General features: G+C 45.8%; 1 protein-coding gene across 22 annotated transcripts in view; it reads left to right on the forward strand.

The window, feature by feature from the left end:
* tcf7l2 (transcription factor 7 like 2) overlaps positions 1-18,504 on the forward strand; it is a 93,079-nt gene that overhangs the window by 36,100 nt on the left and 38,475 nt on the right. For 14 of the 22 annotated variants that reach the window (XR_011978257.1, XM_072668191.1, XM_072668190.1 and 11 more), the window contains exon 5: positions 1,729-1,788. The exons of the other annotated variants lie outside the window; for them this stretch is intronic. Coding sequence is in view for 13 of the 14 variants with exons in the window: in XM_072668191.1 (XP_072524292.1) it covers positions 1,729-1,788 (60 nt within the window). In the remaining variant the exon portion in view is untranslated. The remainder of the gene's footprint in view (positions 1-1,728; positions 1,789-18,504) is intronic. 22 annotated transcript variants of the gene reach the window in all.

An 18,504-nucleotide genomic window follows, 5' to 3' on the forward strand; every position in this document is an offset into this window, starting at 1 on the left:
GACTGGCCGGACAATAGCAGGGAGGGCCAGGGGCCTGCTGGGAAATCCCAGCCCCCTTGCTGATAATGAGCACCCCAGTGTCACAGCCTTCAGACTCAACTCCAATACACATACACACACTCATTCGCTCTCTCTCTCTCTCTCTCTCTCTCTCTCTCTCTCTCTCTCTCGCTCTCGCTCGCTCTGCTCCGGCTCCCTCTTTTGATGAAGTCTTGATTAGTCTCCATGTCTTTAGCGTGCACAGCACTGGCATTTTCCCTGCACCTTTTTTAAAGGCCTCTTCTGTCATGCACTGGATGTGACGTTAAAAACTAAGTACCGGCAGCCCAGCAACAGTCAGCAAGAAGTGTGTTATGGTCACTGAAGTTAGATCTGCAGCCAGGCGTTATTTGTATAATCGATTAGAATATTTTTAGAATTGGCTAATCATTATATGGATGGCGTGTCCTGTGATGCACTGGCACCCTGTCCAGCGAGGATCCCTGCCTATATGCTCACGTTTACATCTGACCCTTTAACCCTAAAGGCCTCAGTGTGGACCCATACTTCAGTTCCTCACACTCAAATCACAAAAGAGGGCTAAACAGGCTGGCATATGTGGAAATTACCTCTGTTCTGATTGGCTGGCCTGTATCTTCTTGCTTTGCCTTAGTCAAGAAAGAAAAGCAGGCTTAAATAACTCTGAAAAGGCAGCTATATGCTTAGTGTTTTGTGACTTTACAAAAAAAACGTCCTGATTTTCCTGATATGGGCCCTGTAAGGTTCAGTGCAGCAATAGAGGCCAAATTACTCCCAATACTTTCTACATACTTCCTTTTTTTATCCGTAATCCATTTTACAAGTGAGCTGGACTCGATGCGTCAGTCCAGCAACAGCACTCAGTTTCTCACCCAAACACAACATGTAAACATACGCTTTGCTGAGAGTCAATAGTGACAAGGTCATCGACCCCTGTGCTCTTGGGTTAGTTACCTAACTCTGAACACCCAGGCCACCCACAACACTGTACAAGGAGCATGATGTATACGTGTGTGTGTGTGTGTGTGTGTGTGTGTGTGTGTATGCTAGTTAGAGAGCGTCCTGCAGCATCCTGAATTGCGCATCAATTCAAACATTCAACACATCAGCTAAACCCAGGGCTCCACCTCATGCCTCGTAAAGAGTGTTGGAGTGTGCCTGCCTAGGGAAAGTTTGTGTGTGTGTGTGTGTGTGTGTTTGAGAGAGAGAGAGAAAGAAAGAGAGTGCTATGATTAGCATCACTCCCTTTTATGAGGTGATGTATGAAATTTTTATGTCCTTCCTCCTTTCTCTTCCTTTTTCCTGCTCTCCCTTTCCCAACCTTCCATGATGCGCCAGGGAGCCCCGCTGAACCCGTCTGAGAGCGAGAAGTGTTAGCATAGCCATGTTAGCATGTAGACCGCATATGCCTCCAGTTTACGCTGACCCACTATCCAGAGATGTCCCCCCGACGTAGAGTTTACAACCTCCCACTCAGGAAACGCTGTGGTATGTGTGTGTATAGTGTATAGCGTATGAGTAGAGTGATCGGGCATGGACCCAAGTGTGGCCTCAGACGCAGGAAACAGCTTGTAAATGGAAGCTAGCTGTGTAGAGGAAGGAGGCAGCGAGAGTGGGTGCTAGTGCTCTGTCTAAATTCATTCCCTTGTGTGAAAAGAGTGTGCCATGCAACAATTGTGTGACTCCGGCACGTCCGTCTTTGCCTTTCAGGGGCCCTTCTGCTTGGAATTCCCCGGACAGGCCGATCTGAGCCTTCACCAATTTCATTTGGTGAGAATTTTGAATTCCAAGTATCTTGTAGCTGGATTGTACAGAGCTGAAATGATTGCTTACTTAAAGTCTGTATGTAGGAATCATAAAGTCAATATAAATGATGTTAAAAACGACATTGGGTTTTCAACTGAAATGCTGTCTTAATGTTCTGCTGTCTTTTCTGCTGACGTGCTGCTGTGTTCATGCTCTGTGTAGTGAGTCTGCGGTTGATTACATTTGCCACAGATCCACACTCACTCAATGCTGTAGCTGGAGTCCTGTCCAGTGCTCAGGCCTGCTGAAGAGGTGCTGAGGTGGAGGCTGTCCTTTGATTTTGGTGTACAGTGCATTCATAAACTGTGTATTCTTTGGGTGTAACAATAATTTGACAATTCATCACAGTGTAAAAATGTAATATTACACAGATATGAAGCTGCAATCCATATCAATAAATCAATAAATTAGGCCACCCAGTGCAGTTGTTAACATGTTCAGTGTGGACAAACTTCAAACTTCACGTTCTTATAGTGTCACACTCCTGATTTTAGCCTCTTTAGCATGCTGTTATAGCTGCATATTCCCAACATAGCCCATTTTGGTATGTTCATCTAGTGTTAACTCCCTATTTAATCCGCTTCATCCACTTTAGTGTGCTGCCATATTCCCAGTTTACCCCCCTCCAGCATGTTCATGTAGTGTTAACTCCCAACGTAACCGATTTCAGCATGTTCTTATAGTGTTAACTCCCAATTTGTGTTAACAAATTCCAGCACAATCTTAGTGTCACACTACCAGCTTAACCCTCCAGCACGCTGTAGCGGCACATTTCCAGTTTATCCCATTACTGCACATTATTATAGATCTTAACCTTTCCTGCCCATTCCTACCGCATCACACTCCCAGCTTAACCCCTCCAGCACAATCTTACAGTGTCACACTTCCAATGTAACCAACTTTATAATGTAATTATAGCATCACACTCCTGACTTGACCCACTGCAGTGTTTTCTTAGAACGTCATACTCCCGTCTTAACCCACAGCAGTATGTTCTCATAGTGTGTCACATGAGTGTATTGTTACACCCCCTAGTACTGTAGTGCTGGTGTCCTGCTTGATGTGTGTGTGTTTGTGTGTGTGTGTGTGTGTGTGTGTGTGTGTGTGTGTTAGCTTGTGGGATTCTGGTGTTGGTCTGAAGCATTTTGGTCCCTCAGGGCGCGTTCCTCACGGCCCCAGCGCCTCCCTGAGCTTTACCTTTGTGAGTGCTCCACGCTCGCAAGCCGCATTCGTGTCGTGGTAATTATTTTTCTCTCATCTTCCGGAATGGTGCCGATTATTTCTTTCTTTCTTTTTTTTTGCGTTTTCTTTCTCCTGAAGCAGCTGGCATGAAGAGGGTGCTTTTCAGTTCTGGCATCTGGGGTTGAACGTATGCCAGCGAGGAGTTAGGAGGTGGAGTGGAGTGGGTTGTGTTTGCTCGCATGCGTGTGCAGTGGCATGTCATGCGGGTCGAGGTTAAGGATGTTTGTACGAGACAAGGCCGCAGTCTAGCTGTCTTAATTGTCCTCTTGTCCACTGGCACAGAAACGATCTATTAAGAGGAAGGCAGTGTATGTGGAGAATGAGAGAGAGAGAGAGAGAGAGAGAGAGAGAGATAGAGGGAGACTTGTGTGGCAGTGTTGGCTAGGCACAGAGTGGCATGACGCTGGGGCCGCAGAGTGTTTCATTCACGCCTCGGCCCTCCTTGACGGACGCAAATAGTTGGGGGCGCTTAAAAGAAGGGCGCACAATGGGGTAGCCTTGGTCTGCCAGACACACTGCGGGCGCAGGGATCAGTGGGCTGAGAGATTGTTTAGCTCATCGTCTTGCATTTAGCTCTGTGAAGGGAGCCGTGGCATTGTGGGAAGAGCGTGTCATGGAGACGGCAGGAGGATAACTCATTTTTTGGTCTCCTTTGGTCGTTTTTTTTTTGCACTTTGAATCGCGCGCTAGATCAATTGCGTATTGATTTGCACGTTCTGCAGACGGCTGTAGATCATAATAAACACAGCACTTGAAGAGGTCTCAGCTTTATACTGTTATCATCTCATACAGGCACAACAATCCCAGCTTTAAATTCCCCCTCTCTCACTCCCTCCCTGATTCGCTCTTCCCCTCTCTCTCCCTCTCTCCCTCTCTCTCTCTCTCTCTCTCTCTCTCTCTCTTTCTTCTTTCCTTCCTTCACTTTCTGTCTCCTCTTTTCTCCTCTCTGTCTCTCTCTCTTTATCTCTTTCATTTTCTCCCTCTCTCTCTCTTGCTATCTCTTCTTTCTTTCCCTCTTTTTCTCTGCTCTCTCTCTCTCGCTCGCTCTCGCTCTCTCTGTCTCAATATGCTGCTGCCAGAACTTGTTTTACCAGGTTAGGGAGGAGCTCTTCAAGATTGTGTGTGTGTGTGTGTGTGCGTGCATGCGCACCCAGGTATGAGGCTTAAAGAGTGTGTAAGTTTGTTTACATGTATGTCTCCAGATGTTTACCTGCATGTCTGCATACTTTGAGTGTGTGTGTGTGTGTGTGCTCTTGTCTGTACCTGCGCTGTGTTTGAGTGTGTCTTTGAGAGTGTGTATACACATGCTCTGCTGAATGACAAGCAAAAATCTGCCCCTTACTCACACTTCTCAGTACTTACACTCATCCTTCACTCTGACATGACGTAGTACACTCTGGCCGCTGTGTCTGCGTGGCCAGGAGGGGGGTGGGGGTGCACGGGGGTGGGGGTGCACGGGGAGTGGGGAATGGGGACGGTGGGGGTACTGGGAGTTCTGCTGAAAATGTTTTGGATTTTTGTAGGGAAAAAAAAACTTCCTCAAGGACTTCCTGTGAGCCAGTGGAGGAGACACTCCCCCCTCCCTCTTACCCCAACACACAAACACTGTAGACTTCATACTGATATGAGAAGAGTTTTAACCCCTTAAAGGACTCGACAAAACCCGACAAACCATTTACCACTTATCACACTAAAGTTTTACACCCCAATCCGGACAGCCCGTATAAAGAAAACAAACAGCTAAAACGGTCCAACCAGTGCACACACACACAGATCTGCCATAACATTAGCACCACTGACAGGTGAAATGAATAGCATTGAGAATCTTCATCTACAGTGGCACCTGTCTGGGGGTAGGATATATTATAGGCAGCAAGAGAAGAGTCAGTTCTTGAAGGTGATAGCAGGTCATGTGTTAGAAGCAGGGAGAATGGTCAAGCAGAAGGATCTGAGCCACTTTGACGAGAGCCATATTGTGATGTCTAGACGACTGGGTCAGAACATCTCCAAAACATCAGGCAGGTTCTTGTCGTTTTTTTTCTGGTGGTTTAAAAAAGGACAACAGGTGAATCAGCGAACCGGCTCACTGATGCAATCCATGGAGGGTCTGCCCCGCTGTCTTGGTGCCAGATACTACAGGACACCTTCAGTGGTCTTGTGGAGTACATGCCAAGAGGGCTGCACAGGAGGGACCTACTCAGTATTAGGCAGGTGGTACTAATGCTATGGCTGATTGGTGAATTTATGTATATACTGTCAGTGTCACACAAAAACCCTGTATGCAGAAGAGGGGAAAAGCCTTGACTTTTAATGGAAGTCAGTGTAAAAAGATTGACTGAGGCATAGTGTAGCCCAGCCAATCAGAACAAAGGTGATTTCCATCAGTCTTAAAGGCACAGTAACCAAAAACAGCCTGTTTAAGTATAAGGCAAATAGAGGGTGGGAAATGGTTCCATAATAATGAATGCATGTAATAGCACAAATTAACAGCGATTATTTAACGTCAGGCTTATTATTCAGCTATTATTATAGAGTCTTATTTAACAGTATCAGGAAAGTGTAAGTGGTGTAGTTGTGAGAGTGAGGGTGTAAAGTGTGGACCCTTTAGAGGCTAAGGGGTTAACTTTCACGTCATTGCAAATCCATTCGACACTGGATTCCGGACTACACCACCGCATGACGGAGACATGTCGTTCTAACACATACAGACCTGAACGCGCACACACACACACACACACACACACACACACACACACACACACCTTGTGGTGGTGTTGAAAGAGACGGACTTAGCCAGTACAGTATTAGTACTTGAGGCTGTTTCACAGAGAAACTTGTTTTGACAGAGCTCCAGGTGTCTCATTGTTGGCCTGCTATGGTTCAACAGATTTACCAATTAGTGTCGGGCTGTGGGCAGGCAGAGGGGGGGTGGGGGGGTGTAGCTGTTGGGCGGTGTTATGGAAGAACTGAATGGAGGAGAGAGGAAAGGAGGAGGGGGAAACGGAGTGATGGAATGACATGGGACTGAGTAGGCTGCTGTGGGGAGGTGTGTGTGTGTGGGGGGGGGGTCATGTGGTTAGAGAGGGCCGTTCAGTAAGCTGATACGTGACCTCCTTTCACAGCCCTGTAATAGAGTAGCTTGGGAAAGTAGCTCTCAGCAGAAAGAGCGAGAGCAAGAGAGAGGGAGAAGACAAGGAAGAGGAAGGGACATGATAAGGATGAGGAAAATGCCCCTTGTGCCCACAGTTTAGCATTAGCTCGCCAGATTGTCCAAGAAACACACACACACGCACGCACATACACTGTAGTGTACAAAGCTGGTGTTTTGCCACTACACTGTGTGTGTAATCGGTGTGCTGGCTGGATGATCAGTGGTGCAGTCTTTACGTTTTTATTATAGCTGTGTTATTAAGCCAGTGCAGTGATTATATGCGCTATATGTAAATGTAACACACAGAGGACAACACTGGCTTCGCTGACATGCCCAGTGTTTATTTGTGTTTCTGAGGCTCTGCGTGGCCTGTTGTGCACTTGCGCTTTCTTGCGCTTTACATAATTGCTGTTGCTTTTTCTACTTAACTCTCTTTATTTGTGTTCGAGCGTGGCCTGCTCTGGTTCCAGGAAGTTTTAGGTGAACTTTTGTGAGTGGTGGTGAGGAGGGGGGTTGGGGTGGAGGGGGGGGGGGGGGGGGGGGTGAAGCAGGGGAGGGGGTTAGAATTGATTTAGTCTGCTTCCCCCGGGTGGCCTGTAGAATGTGGAGCTGTTTTTGGCCCCGCTCCGGCTGTTTTAGTAAGCCTCTTGCTCGCCACCCTCCGTCGCCCAAACTGAGATATATTTAGGCAATAATTTCATTGCAATGAAAATTAATGGAGCTTTCCACCAAATGTGCGGTGGCACAGATTCATGTGTGGACGGAGTTGGGATGTTTAGCTGTTTGGCTGTTTGGCTGTTGAGGGAGATGAAGCTAAAGGCATTTGTGGTCCATTGAAATCACCTAGCGTCTCACAGCACGTTCCCTGCGCTAATCCACTGTTTAAGTTGGACGAAAGCCCCCCAAACCTCCACCCCCACCCCCCAACCCACGTTTCAGATGCAATTACTGATCGCTTTATGGATTTCTAGACAACTCAAGAGGCGGAAAAAGCGTGTGTGTGAGAGAGTATGCAAGTGTGTTTGAGGGTACAGAGGGGAGGGAAAGGGGTGGGGGGGGGGAGGCTGACATTCGCAATAGAACAATTTACTGTTGTAACTGAAAGTGCTGTGACAGTTAAAGTTTAACACCTTCCCTCTTTTGGGGTGTGTGTGTGTGTGTGTGTGGGTGTGTGTGTGTGTGTGTTGGCTGACGGAATGCTGCCTGCTTCCAGGGAGCACTTAAGCCGACCCGAATCAGGTTTACTTTCCGAGGCCTCTGCGCGAGAGAGCGCGAGAGGGATTATTTTGGAACACTTGGTATCTGATTTCGAAGAAGTTGAGCATTGTCCTTTCACATTCTCCCTCCTTAGATTGTTTTCAGATGAGTGTGTGAGAGTGTGCGCGCATGTGTGTGTGTGTGTGTGTGTGTGTATGTTTGTGTGTGTCAGCTCACCCTTTACGAGACTAACGCCCAATTTATTTGATTTTGTTCCTCTCAGCAGTTTCGGGTGCAGACATCTCTTTGCTTTGTATTTGTTTCTCTCTGCGTTTTATTTTATTTATTTATTTATTTATTTTTGATGTTTGCTCCACAGTGCGCTCAGGCAGTAGTATCTGAGTGCCGAGTCCTTCGTCTCCATTATATCTTAAAAAGAGAAAAGTGACATGGGACTCTCTCCTCTCAGTCAAATCTCGGTCTTTGTGTTTTTTTTGTTTGTTTGTTTGTTTTATTGTTTATTTATTTGTTGTTTTTGTTGTTGTTTCTTTGCATTGTTGTTTGTTGTGCTCTATTTTTTTTTTCTGAATGAAAGCAGGGTAAACGATCTTCTTCACACACGCTGCTGCAGGTGCGGGTGGGCTACCTTTGTCATTTATTTAGCGTAAGCGAGCGCGATGCTTCTGTAGTGCAGCAGAGAGTGCTGGAAACACAAGCTCTATTCACTGTATTCACTGTAATTTGACAGGCAGGTATCGGGGGCCACTACTTCTTGCTGGTCCTGTGAGGCTCTTTGCCAGAATGGACAATGGACTCCATAGACAAAAGAAACACAAATGAATAATAAGAATATAAAAAAAACCCTCATATGAGCAGTGAGAAGGGTGGGGTGTGTGTGTGTGTGTGTGTGTGTGTGTGTGTGTGTGTGTGAGAGAGAGAGAGAGTAAGGGGGGTAGCTGTATAAAGCCTGAGCTTTATCCTGTTTTGCAGCAGCTGGATAGCTGTCAGAACGCTAGTTACTTTTCATGCATTATTAACGTTAACTAAACCCGTTTATTTGCGCATTTATTCATTCATTTGTCTTGTTAACAGCCGTTCGGGAGCGGTAAACAGAGCGGGCCGTGCCTGCGAGCTCTGACAGCGCGAGCGTGTGGATTTGAATAAGATGGCGGGGCCGTGATTGGAGCGAGACAGGCGTGGTGTCCGCTGGAGCTGGGGCTTTACGGGGAGGCTCATTAAGGACAGCGCCACGTTGGAGGAGAAGCCAGCCAGTCAGCCAGCGCTTCACTGGCCCTGCGTCTCTTTGAACACTGTCCCGCTCTCATCTGCGACATGCTCTGTTCCTCCGTAACAAGACGTTTTTCCTCACACGGCTGTTTTTTTTTCCCTCCTTCTTCTTCTTTTTTCCCTTCCTTTCCTCACTCTGTTTTCCCCCCGCCACCCGCAAGTGTGAAAAGCTGAGATGATGCTGCCACACTCCTTCGGGTGTGGAGCTGATTCCCACTCCTCTTTTTATTTTTATTTTTTTTATTTATTTAGTTTTTTTAAACTTCGTTTTTCCTCACACTTTGGATAGCCCAGTGATTTTTGTTGTTGTTGTTGTTGTTGTTTATTCAGCTCTGGGTTTTTTATGCAACACTGTAAATAGACACTTTAATTGGAACTTTTGCCACTGTCTCCATCTTGTGTTGAAATGGCACATAAGTGATAGCCGAGTTCGGAAGACTCTTGACAGGCCTTTATAACGGCGTCAGATGAAGGAGCGCCTGGTTTTCCGCCTGGTGTTTATTTACACTAGTGTGTTCTTTTCCAATTAACGAAAATGCCACTGCGTCCGCGCAGCCGCTGCTGTTTGGATTATTATGAGATAAGCAGATTTTGCGCTACTTTTCCAACTTCCGCTGGTGCTCTCTAACAAGAGAGGCCATTGTATCATTGTATTAAACATCTCTAAGAAAGACTACTGACAGTATGAGGTTTCCTATTAGGCAAGTGAAAGCTAAGATTCGCCGCATGTGGTTTTGGGGGAGCAGAGCTGCTGTGGGCTCTCTAAGGAGATAGCTGATGAACCAGGCATGGAGTTCTCAGTGCATACACGGCATTCATTTGGCGGCGGGTGTTAAGAGTGTCAGGCCGAGAGTCATCGCCCGAGCGTTGGACGGAGTGTGCCTGTCTGACTTGTCCCTGTCTGAGTCTGAAAGGGAATGTGTTGAGCAGACTTAAAGCCACCATTCCTTTCAGTGTCGGTGGTGTAATTATCTGGAGATTTGCCATTAAAAGCCACTGGAGCAGTTAGAGGAATCATGCTGCACCTTACGCAACACCAGGGGTGTAACTTGGCCCTCAGCAGCAGGACACACGCCAAAACACAGGCTTACCCGAGTATAGGAATCAAATCTGAGATCTTTGCTAAGCTAAATGTTAGACAGCTTTGACTACCAGAAAGTTGACCTTACCACCCCTACCACTACCACCACCCCCCATCTTTTTTATGATTTTAATTTTAAAGGAACCAAACATTGCGTAAAAAATAAGAATTTAAAAATCAAGTGTTTCACTGTGGCCTAGGATGCCACCTCTCGCCCAAGGATTTCTATCCTAATGGCGTTTATGACTCAAACGATCCACACCCTCAGTTATCCCTTTTAAAACCTTTTCCACTGTTGACACTTGAGTTTTGAACTCCCTCCTCTTTGTGCTCTCATAATGGTCCTAAAGCATCTCGAGTGGCTAGCAGGGCTCTTCCCAAACTCCTCCACGATTAGCCTCCGTGTCTGCTGCAGGACCTCCTGTATGCTAATGCCAGCCCCGCACGAGCCGCCTGTCTGCCTGCTTCTTTCCCTTTTAATTGTTATATCTCCTCGCCATTAATATGAGCAAAAAGGGAGGCTTCTGCTGTGCCCGGCACTTCAAAGACTACCTCCCCTAGTCTTACAAGTTGGCCGTCTCTTTGGAGGAGAGGCTCTGGAGATGTGTGCAGATTCCCGGCTGGAATGAGTTTGATGGTCTAATTGTAGCCCCCAGTGGACAGCACAGCACATCACAGAGAGCCCGGGCCTACGCTCATCACACCATCACACACAGCGTACGCTCTGCACCGCTGGAGCACGCTACTGGACACGCTGTGGAGCGATGGTCTGATACTGTACGGGCTATTAAGTAGGGATGTCCCAATCCAAACCGAAAGACCGGTTTTGAAGCCGGTCAGTGCATGTTGTAATGGATTAGTATTGATCGTATTTAAGCTGAATCCAATTTCTGTTCGTCATTGCACTAAACAGGGGTGTTGAGGTGGCACACTGACGTTTTTCACAAGTTGTGGCAGTGAGATGCAGTCTGCAATGTGGAACTAGTTTGAAAACTCACCACATGTAAAATGAGAAAAGTAGGCCTTTAAATATGTTAGAGTAGCCTGAAATACAAAAGTAACTTACTGAAGGCACTGACAAAAGGCACAAACCTGTCAGTTCAGAGTATGAGAGTGATATTATTATTATTATTAAAAAGTAAAGCAGTTTTGCTGTTGCGTTTATGTCTTACCCAGAGTGACTTTCATCTGAACCAAGTAGTGTTAGGAGCCTTACCCAAAAACTGGTGTGGAACCCTAGTTGAACCCTAGTGTCTCAGAGGGGAGGCAGTGATGTTATCCATGATAACACGATGTGAAAACTTGGCAACTAAAATCTTCAACATCTTAAATTTAATCTGTGTATATTTATAGGCCTCATTTTAGGCTGTTATAATGATATTGAATATTGATTATATTAATCCTATTTCTAGATGATTTACTAGTTTCAGGTCACTTTGTCTAGAGAAATGTCTTATTCTGTTGGCAGATCATGTTACTTATATTAAGAGATGATGCTTGGAACAAGCAAAATGTAGACCCAGACAATTTCATAAATTAAATGGTTTAAAACTAGCTCTAGAAAAAAGTTTTAACAAGTCTGAAAAATGGTCTCTCAACAGTCCCAGAATGAAAAACACTCGCTATATCAACCAGGATATCCTCAAATTATTTATAGCGAGGCCAAATTTCCTCCAGAAATCTGAAGATTAAATTAGGACTATCAGTGAATTCCCACTATTAAAGTGCTTCGATTGAGATTAGTAATAAATAAAGGCTGGATCAGGGTGTCCTTACTGCTAAGCTTCCATACCCTCCCCTGCTGTTCCTTCTGTCCATTTGCCATCAGGCTTTCACTTTCTCTCCTCCCACATATGTACGCTTGCTTCGATCTTGCCTCTCTCTCTCTCTCTCTCTCTCCCTCTCTCTCTCCCTCTCTGCCGTTTCTTTGCATGACCATAAGCGCTTACTCATGTCTGCAGCCCCGCGCTGCCGTACAGTAGGGGAATGTATTCCCTTTGTGTGCGGGCACTGGCGCACCATGGGAATGGACAGCTCTGCATTTGTGGATGATTACCCCTCAGCATGTGTTAATGTCGTGGCGCATTAAAGCCGCCACTGACCACGCGTCTGCTGCGGCGGCAGCGGCGGCGTTCAGAACCAGGCCGCGGCCAGAACAAAGGGATGCGCGCAAACGCTCTCTCTCTCTGTCTAGCAGCGCCGCTTCCATGACTACTACCACCACCGCTACTGTAGTGGTGATCAAAAAAGACCTTCTCAGCTTTGAACTCCGGCCCGTTTTTTTCGGCTATGCATCAAAAAGAAATCAATAGGCGAAACTTTGGAGCGCATGTATCAGTTTTTCTCTTTCTTTCTTCCCCTCCGCCTTCGCCGTTTGTACATTCCGCCACTGGAGTAAAAGTCAGTTAAAAGAGGACTGGCGGTAAAAGATGACACTGTTGCGGAAGCGGGTCCGCGCAGGGAAAGGCCTCGGCTGGGAGAAATCGATGGGGGGAGGGGAAGCGCCTCGCCCTCGCGGAGGAGGGGGCCAGATACTGTTTTTAGACCGAAATGATAGATAGGTTCAGCGTACCTAGAGACAACGCAATCCATTTGAGGATGCCGAGAAGAAAGGGAGTTCTTTGGTCAGGCGTAGTTGCGCTGTTAGGATTTGTTTTATCCAACTGTGCGGAAGGGTGTGTAGCTGTCTCTCCCAGCTCTTTGAGTCAGGGAGCAAAAAGCACTTCTCCTGGCGTGTTGAGGCTCCTGGATGGCTTTGGCTTTCCCGAGACATGTAGAGGATCGGGTCAGAGAGGCTCTCCGGTGACGCCTGTCAGAGGAAAGCGGACAAACCTACACACTCGGCTTTCTGATGCATCCCAGCCTTAAGCGATGCAGGCCGAGTGTAGCCGCACACCTTCCTTTGATGGGCAGTGAATATTACGCGGCTGTTGAGATTTGTAAGATGATGTCTTGGCGCGAGAGCTGTGTTTTTTAGGCATTCGCGAAAAGCAGGCCAAGTCATTAAGGTTGGTGTGTTTAGCCATTGATAGATTGGCTTCACCTTTCAAGGACGTGGCTTTGTTTTGTTTAGTTCCTCTCAAATCTACCTGTGTTCCATGATGGAGCCACTTCAGGCAGGGTGTAAAACGTATGAAGGTCAGCGTGTACGCGTGTGTCTGTGTTTGTGGATGATGTGTATATATGCCAGAGACAGAGAAAGAGAGAGCGAGAGAGCGAGAGACGTGTGCGCTGAAATGAGAGGATGTCTACTGTGAGCGTTCTCACTTTTCAGTTGTATTGTTGTACTTCCTGTTTTGAAAGCCATTAAGGAGTGGGGTTCCTTACAGAAAAGACGGGGGGGGGTTAAAAAAAAAGCCGCCTGCCTTTTTGAAATGTGTCCAAGCGCAGTGTTGAGGAGGGGGGGGTGATAGCGATCAGTAAACAGCCCAATAACAGGAACACAAAGAGGAAAGCGCTTCCCTCGTCGTGTGAGCAGCTGATTGATTTGGGGCTGATTTCATGATGCCTTGATGAATGCAGTAGGATGCGCTCCTGTTTTGTTCCTTCACAGCTGTAGCTCACTTTTCACGAGCCCAAGTATCCCCAGCGAGGGGTCACATGACGGAAACTCCACCATTCTCCACCACCGCTCCCCCCCCACCAAAAAAAATGCTTTGTGACATCTGCCCCTGCCATTTTCATCAAAAGGCCGGGCCAGGCTTTTGATATTTTTGGGTGTTTTTCCTTCGGTTTCTTTTTCCTTCCCCTCCGTACGAATAACAGTGAAGTGCTATTGAACTGTCACTCATGTGAGATCTTTGTTTTAAACACATCAGCGTTGCCTGCTCTGAATCCATGCCGCTCTGCTCAGTTATTGGCCCATAGTGGCAGCCAGAGGGGGATTTCTGTACCGCTGGACAGAGTCAGTCGGGTAAAGTTCACTGTGCTGTGGCCTCTCTCTCTCTCTCTCTCTCTCTTACTGTGGGTCTGTCTCTCTCATTCATTTTTCCCACACATTTGCGCTTGCTCTCACTTGCTTGTCCTGATCATGACATCACTGGGTCATGTCAGGTCACCTTAATATATGGATTGAAGGCCATAGTAGAACCACTTTTGGTTCCTGGAAGAACCATGTAATAGAGATGTGTGACTGTGAAAAACCTTTACATTGAAAAAGTACCTTTACATCAAGTGAGGGTGGTGTAAACCTTTAGAAAACATGCCTCTTATGTGGCTTCGCTCAAATAACCTTTGAACCCTTTGAATATGAAATCTAATAAATCAGGTATCTGGTATATTTCAGGTAGTAACTTCACCACCGGAACATTTAAGCACTACATTAATATTTAGTAAATTAATGATGGGATTCTTCATGTGATGTTTTTTTTTTTATTGGGTGAAAAGTGAGGGTTTAAAATGCTTTCTCTACACACACACACACACACACACACACACACACACACACACACACTGCTCACTGGCCCTGCAGCCTGGCCAGCTTGTAGCTCTTAATAAAAACCACAGCCTGTAATTGGACTTAATTGCACCCTTCGGGCGTCGTCAACTCAAGTGTTACTAAACAAACTGCAGGGTCTGGAGCCTAGCAAGCTGTGTCTGCCACTTCGTTCGGCCATCTTACTGTGTGTGTGTGTGTGTGTGTGTGAGTGTGTGTGTGTGTGTGTGTGTGTGTGTGTGTGTGTGTGTGTGTGTGTGTGAAAGAGGGAGAGAGAGGGACTGCGCCTGCTCTTTTCCTGTGTATGTAGAGAGTCAGGGCAGAGAGCTGTATGAGTTGGGGCTTGCAGTGTGTGAGTACTGCAGGAACACTAGGCACACATTCCTCTCTCACAGAGCGCCAGAACAACATGAGAGCACAGGTCCCACTGCTGTCTACACTTACACTGCTAGACTTAGCCAGCCCTCCTACTGAAGACACCCAGAAGTCATCCTGGATCAGATCAGGCCTGTGCTGACACTGAAACTACTCTACTGTCTAAGACATGTTTGTGTGTAGTAGTTTAATGTAGTTCCAAGCACTGGACACTATTCTATTTAAAGAGCTGTTTATATGGGCAGTATGTGTTTATTGGGTCAGGAAAATGCTAATATTAGAAATAAATGCAAATTACATACAAATATCTGTATAATAGTAGTGATTTTGCCCAGTTCAGCATGTTCCTTTAACCCCTGAACACTCCAAGGCTTAATATACACTAAGGCATATTATTTAGCAACTACAGGGACGTCTGTACAAACCGTTGGGGCTATTCTTAGGTATTGGAAGTTTGTAATAACGCTTTCGGCCCACCAGTGAGCCATAGGCTTTGTATTACATGTATTATCTGTATTACATGTCTTATCATTATCAACACCTGTGTGCTTCTTACTTGCTGATTATACAAGGAAAATTTGATATACACACACACACACACACACATTTTAGAGTTCTCCTTGAATCCTCTAGCCAGCTGGTGGATTTGTTCAGCTCAGCTGATTTAACATCATTAAGCGCTGATTTACCAAACCAGGTGATGCATGATAACTGAATAATACTAGAGAAGATCTTACAATATTTTTTAATAAACACAGTGACGTAAAACCACAACATTGTGTATGAATTTTATTAGTATAGAATTTTTAGTGTACTCAGACAGTTCTAAACTTTAAAACGGGCATACATTTATATATCACAGTGATTATTTCTATAATAACGTATGAGCCACAGTCTCTCAGGAAAATGACAGCAGGAGTACTGAACATGTGTTCTGTGCCAGCTGTTAAAATAACTAATGCAGTGAGTCTATAGTCACCTATTGCTTTGATTTAGGAAGCATGGCTTTTTGAGAAGTGTGTGTGTGTGTGCGAGTGTGGTTATTATTTGCATGTGTGTGTTGTATTCCTGAGTGGTGCCAGCTGCCGGCCCCCTGGCGCGTGCGCTGGTGGGTTGTGTGCAGACGCTCTCGGTGAGTGAGATGATGCTGGGTGTTCTCGCGGGGGGGGGGGCTCTCAAGGGTCACCGCACACAATCGATTGAGAGATCCAGACAAAATTCAATCATTGAAATGGCAAGGCCAGCCTCGATTCTGAAGCGCCACTGACCCTGAAACCCGGAGCCAGAAGAGAGGGGAGGAGAGGAGAGGGGAGGAGAGGAGAGAGGAGACGGGAATAATCACGGCACGGTGCGAGCGCCTTTCCTCAACCGCCGCGCTCCGTTTAGCTGTGTGGCCACCCGCGCCGCTCCAGGCCTTCAGCGGTGGGCCTCCGTCGAAGTTTAGCACCTTTATGCGCACACAAAGGCCCCATCTGCCTCCACCAAGTGCACACTCACCTCTGAGTTTGAGATAATTAGGATTTCGGGACGCCGGTCCAGCGGCTGCCGGCTGCCCTTCTGCAGCCGTGGCGGGGCGGAGCGCAGCGAGGGCGCGCTAGCGGTTAGCGGCGGCCTCTGGGTTTCAGAGGAGTATGCCCTGAGCGAGGTGTGTAATCTCTGACGCTGTCTGCAAACGCAGACCATGAAGTCTGCAAGGCCCTCATTTGCAGAGGCCTAGTGCAGCCTCCCTGTGGAGGGAAAAACAGAACACATAATTAAGATATATGGCCCGGCTGGGTCTTTATATAGACAGAGACTTAAAATATAGAGAAGCAGACGAGTCTCCGTTAATCAGCGGCCTGTGGTTAACATTGGACACAAGCATATACGGGAGTTCGCAGCATTATGTGTGTGTGTGTGTGTGCGCGAGCGTGTGTGTCTCCCCTCCATCTCTCAACAGTCTTAGCAGCATGCTGTAAAAGAGTGTGGGGCAGCAGTGTAGCCTCTCTGTGTGCAGGGGCCACGCTAAGCCAAGTGCTGTGCACATTTATGAGTGTGTGTTGTGTATGTGTGTGTCTGTGCGTGCTCTTCCCCCCCCAGGCATCACCTTGGTCAGTGACCCATAACTCTGCCTCTGTTCTGTGTCTCAGTCCGGCTCCTGTGGTAATATATGTGCAGGACAGGCACATGGCAGCAGTGTGTGCGTAAGTGTGTGTGTGAGAGGTGGCATCCTCTGGTGGCCTAGCATTAGCTTTGGGAATTATCACATTTCCCCCTCCATGCTTGACTTTGTCGTGCGCTAATGATAACTATCCATCAATCAGAGGGGGCGGGTCCAGGGAAATGAAGATGGATTGAATGAGTTTTTAGTGAAATGGTCGGCCAATTGAGCAAACCCGTAATTACTCTGTCAGGAGAAGTGAACCATCCCGCCGTAACACATTCACACTCCTGTTAATTACAAGGTCCCTCATATGGGCAGATTCACCTCATGTAGTCCCTAATCACAAGTGAATGTATGGTCATTTGGTGGGCCTGCTTTGGTAGGCAGCATGTTTGAAGGGGATTTCAGTTATAGAGTTATAGAGGGTGTTAAATCTCTTCTAGCAACATTCATGATATTTAACTATTTATTAATATAGTTTTAAATTTTTTTATAGAATACTGTGCATATATTTTAAGCACCTATGGGGGAAAAGGGCAGTATATGTGTTACTTATTTTCTTAATATAGAATAAATAAAAATTAATGTAAAAACGAGTGGTTTTACACCACAGTGTTTATCATCCAACACCTGGTTTGGCAAATCAGTGCTTAATGATGTTAATCTGGCTGGGGGCGTCCCAGAGAAATCTGGAACCAATCTTTGTGTTCCAGACGAACACATAATTATAACCACTTCCTTCAAAATTAGAATTTCCAGTCATTGTTAATTGTATACATGTTATCCTGCATGTTATTTATGTTTCCCTAAAGTAACATTTTACAAGCAAAACACACTACAGTAAGGCATATATTTGTATTTATATTGATTAAATTCTATTTTATTAAAATTTTTTACTATATTATATTTTTTACTATTTATTTACTATAAGTGTTATCAGAAAAAGCTGAAAAATACCCTTCAATCCCTCTAGCAGTGTTCCCACAGTGGCTGGAAGAATTTAGTACTAATGTACACAACATCATGCTCCTGTCATCTATGATATAAAAATATCAGGTATTTATTATTTTTTTTTAACTTCATCATCGCAAATAAGCATTAAAAATATTTATGTTCATTATAAACAGCAACAAGGTTCCAGTCCTAGTTTACCGCACTGTGGGAAATGAAAATTGGACTGAAGTGTTTTTAATTAAATGAGTCGGGGAAACTCCAGGAAATGGCTTAATTTCATATTGAGACACATGACTTTGGGATCTTAGCGAACCAATTAACCTCAGCTTAGCTCATTAAAAAGCTGCTTTCATGGCCAGGAGCAGACTTATCTGCCAACATAGGACATGAAAGAGCAAATTTGTAAATCCCAAACTCTAAAAGTAATTGGAAAGGTAGATGTGGAGGGTAGTGATAAAGTGACATGGCTGAACTGAAATTGACTGAAAATAATAATAATAAAAAAAGTGATTAGAAAAATAATGGCAGGAGCATTTGATAGCCGTGTTTGGGCCAGAATAGAAAAGGGCATGATTTATGACTCGTTAAACGAGGATAAGATGTTTGTACGTCGCTGGGGGAATTAGACAAGACCTTATAAAATGCATAAAGTGCAAACTTTTAATTACTTTATTAGATTGATCAGAAATTTGAGCGGCAGCTGAGCATCTGTGTTGTGGTTCAGGGGGCATTCGGTATTTGGGCTTCTGTGTCTAAACTGGCAAATCCGTACGCCTTATCTGTATGGTTTTTACAGAGCATTGTCTGCTTGGTGC

Source organism: Salminus brasiliensis, chromosome 22 (assembly GCF_030463535.1).
Source record: "Salminus brasiliensis chromosome 22, fSalBra1.hap2, whole genome shotgun sequence".
NCBI classification, from domain to species: domain Eukaryota; kingdom Metazoa; phylum Chordata; class Actinopteri; order Characiformes; family Bryconidae; genus Salminus; species Salminus brasiliensis.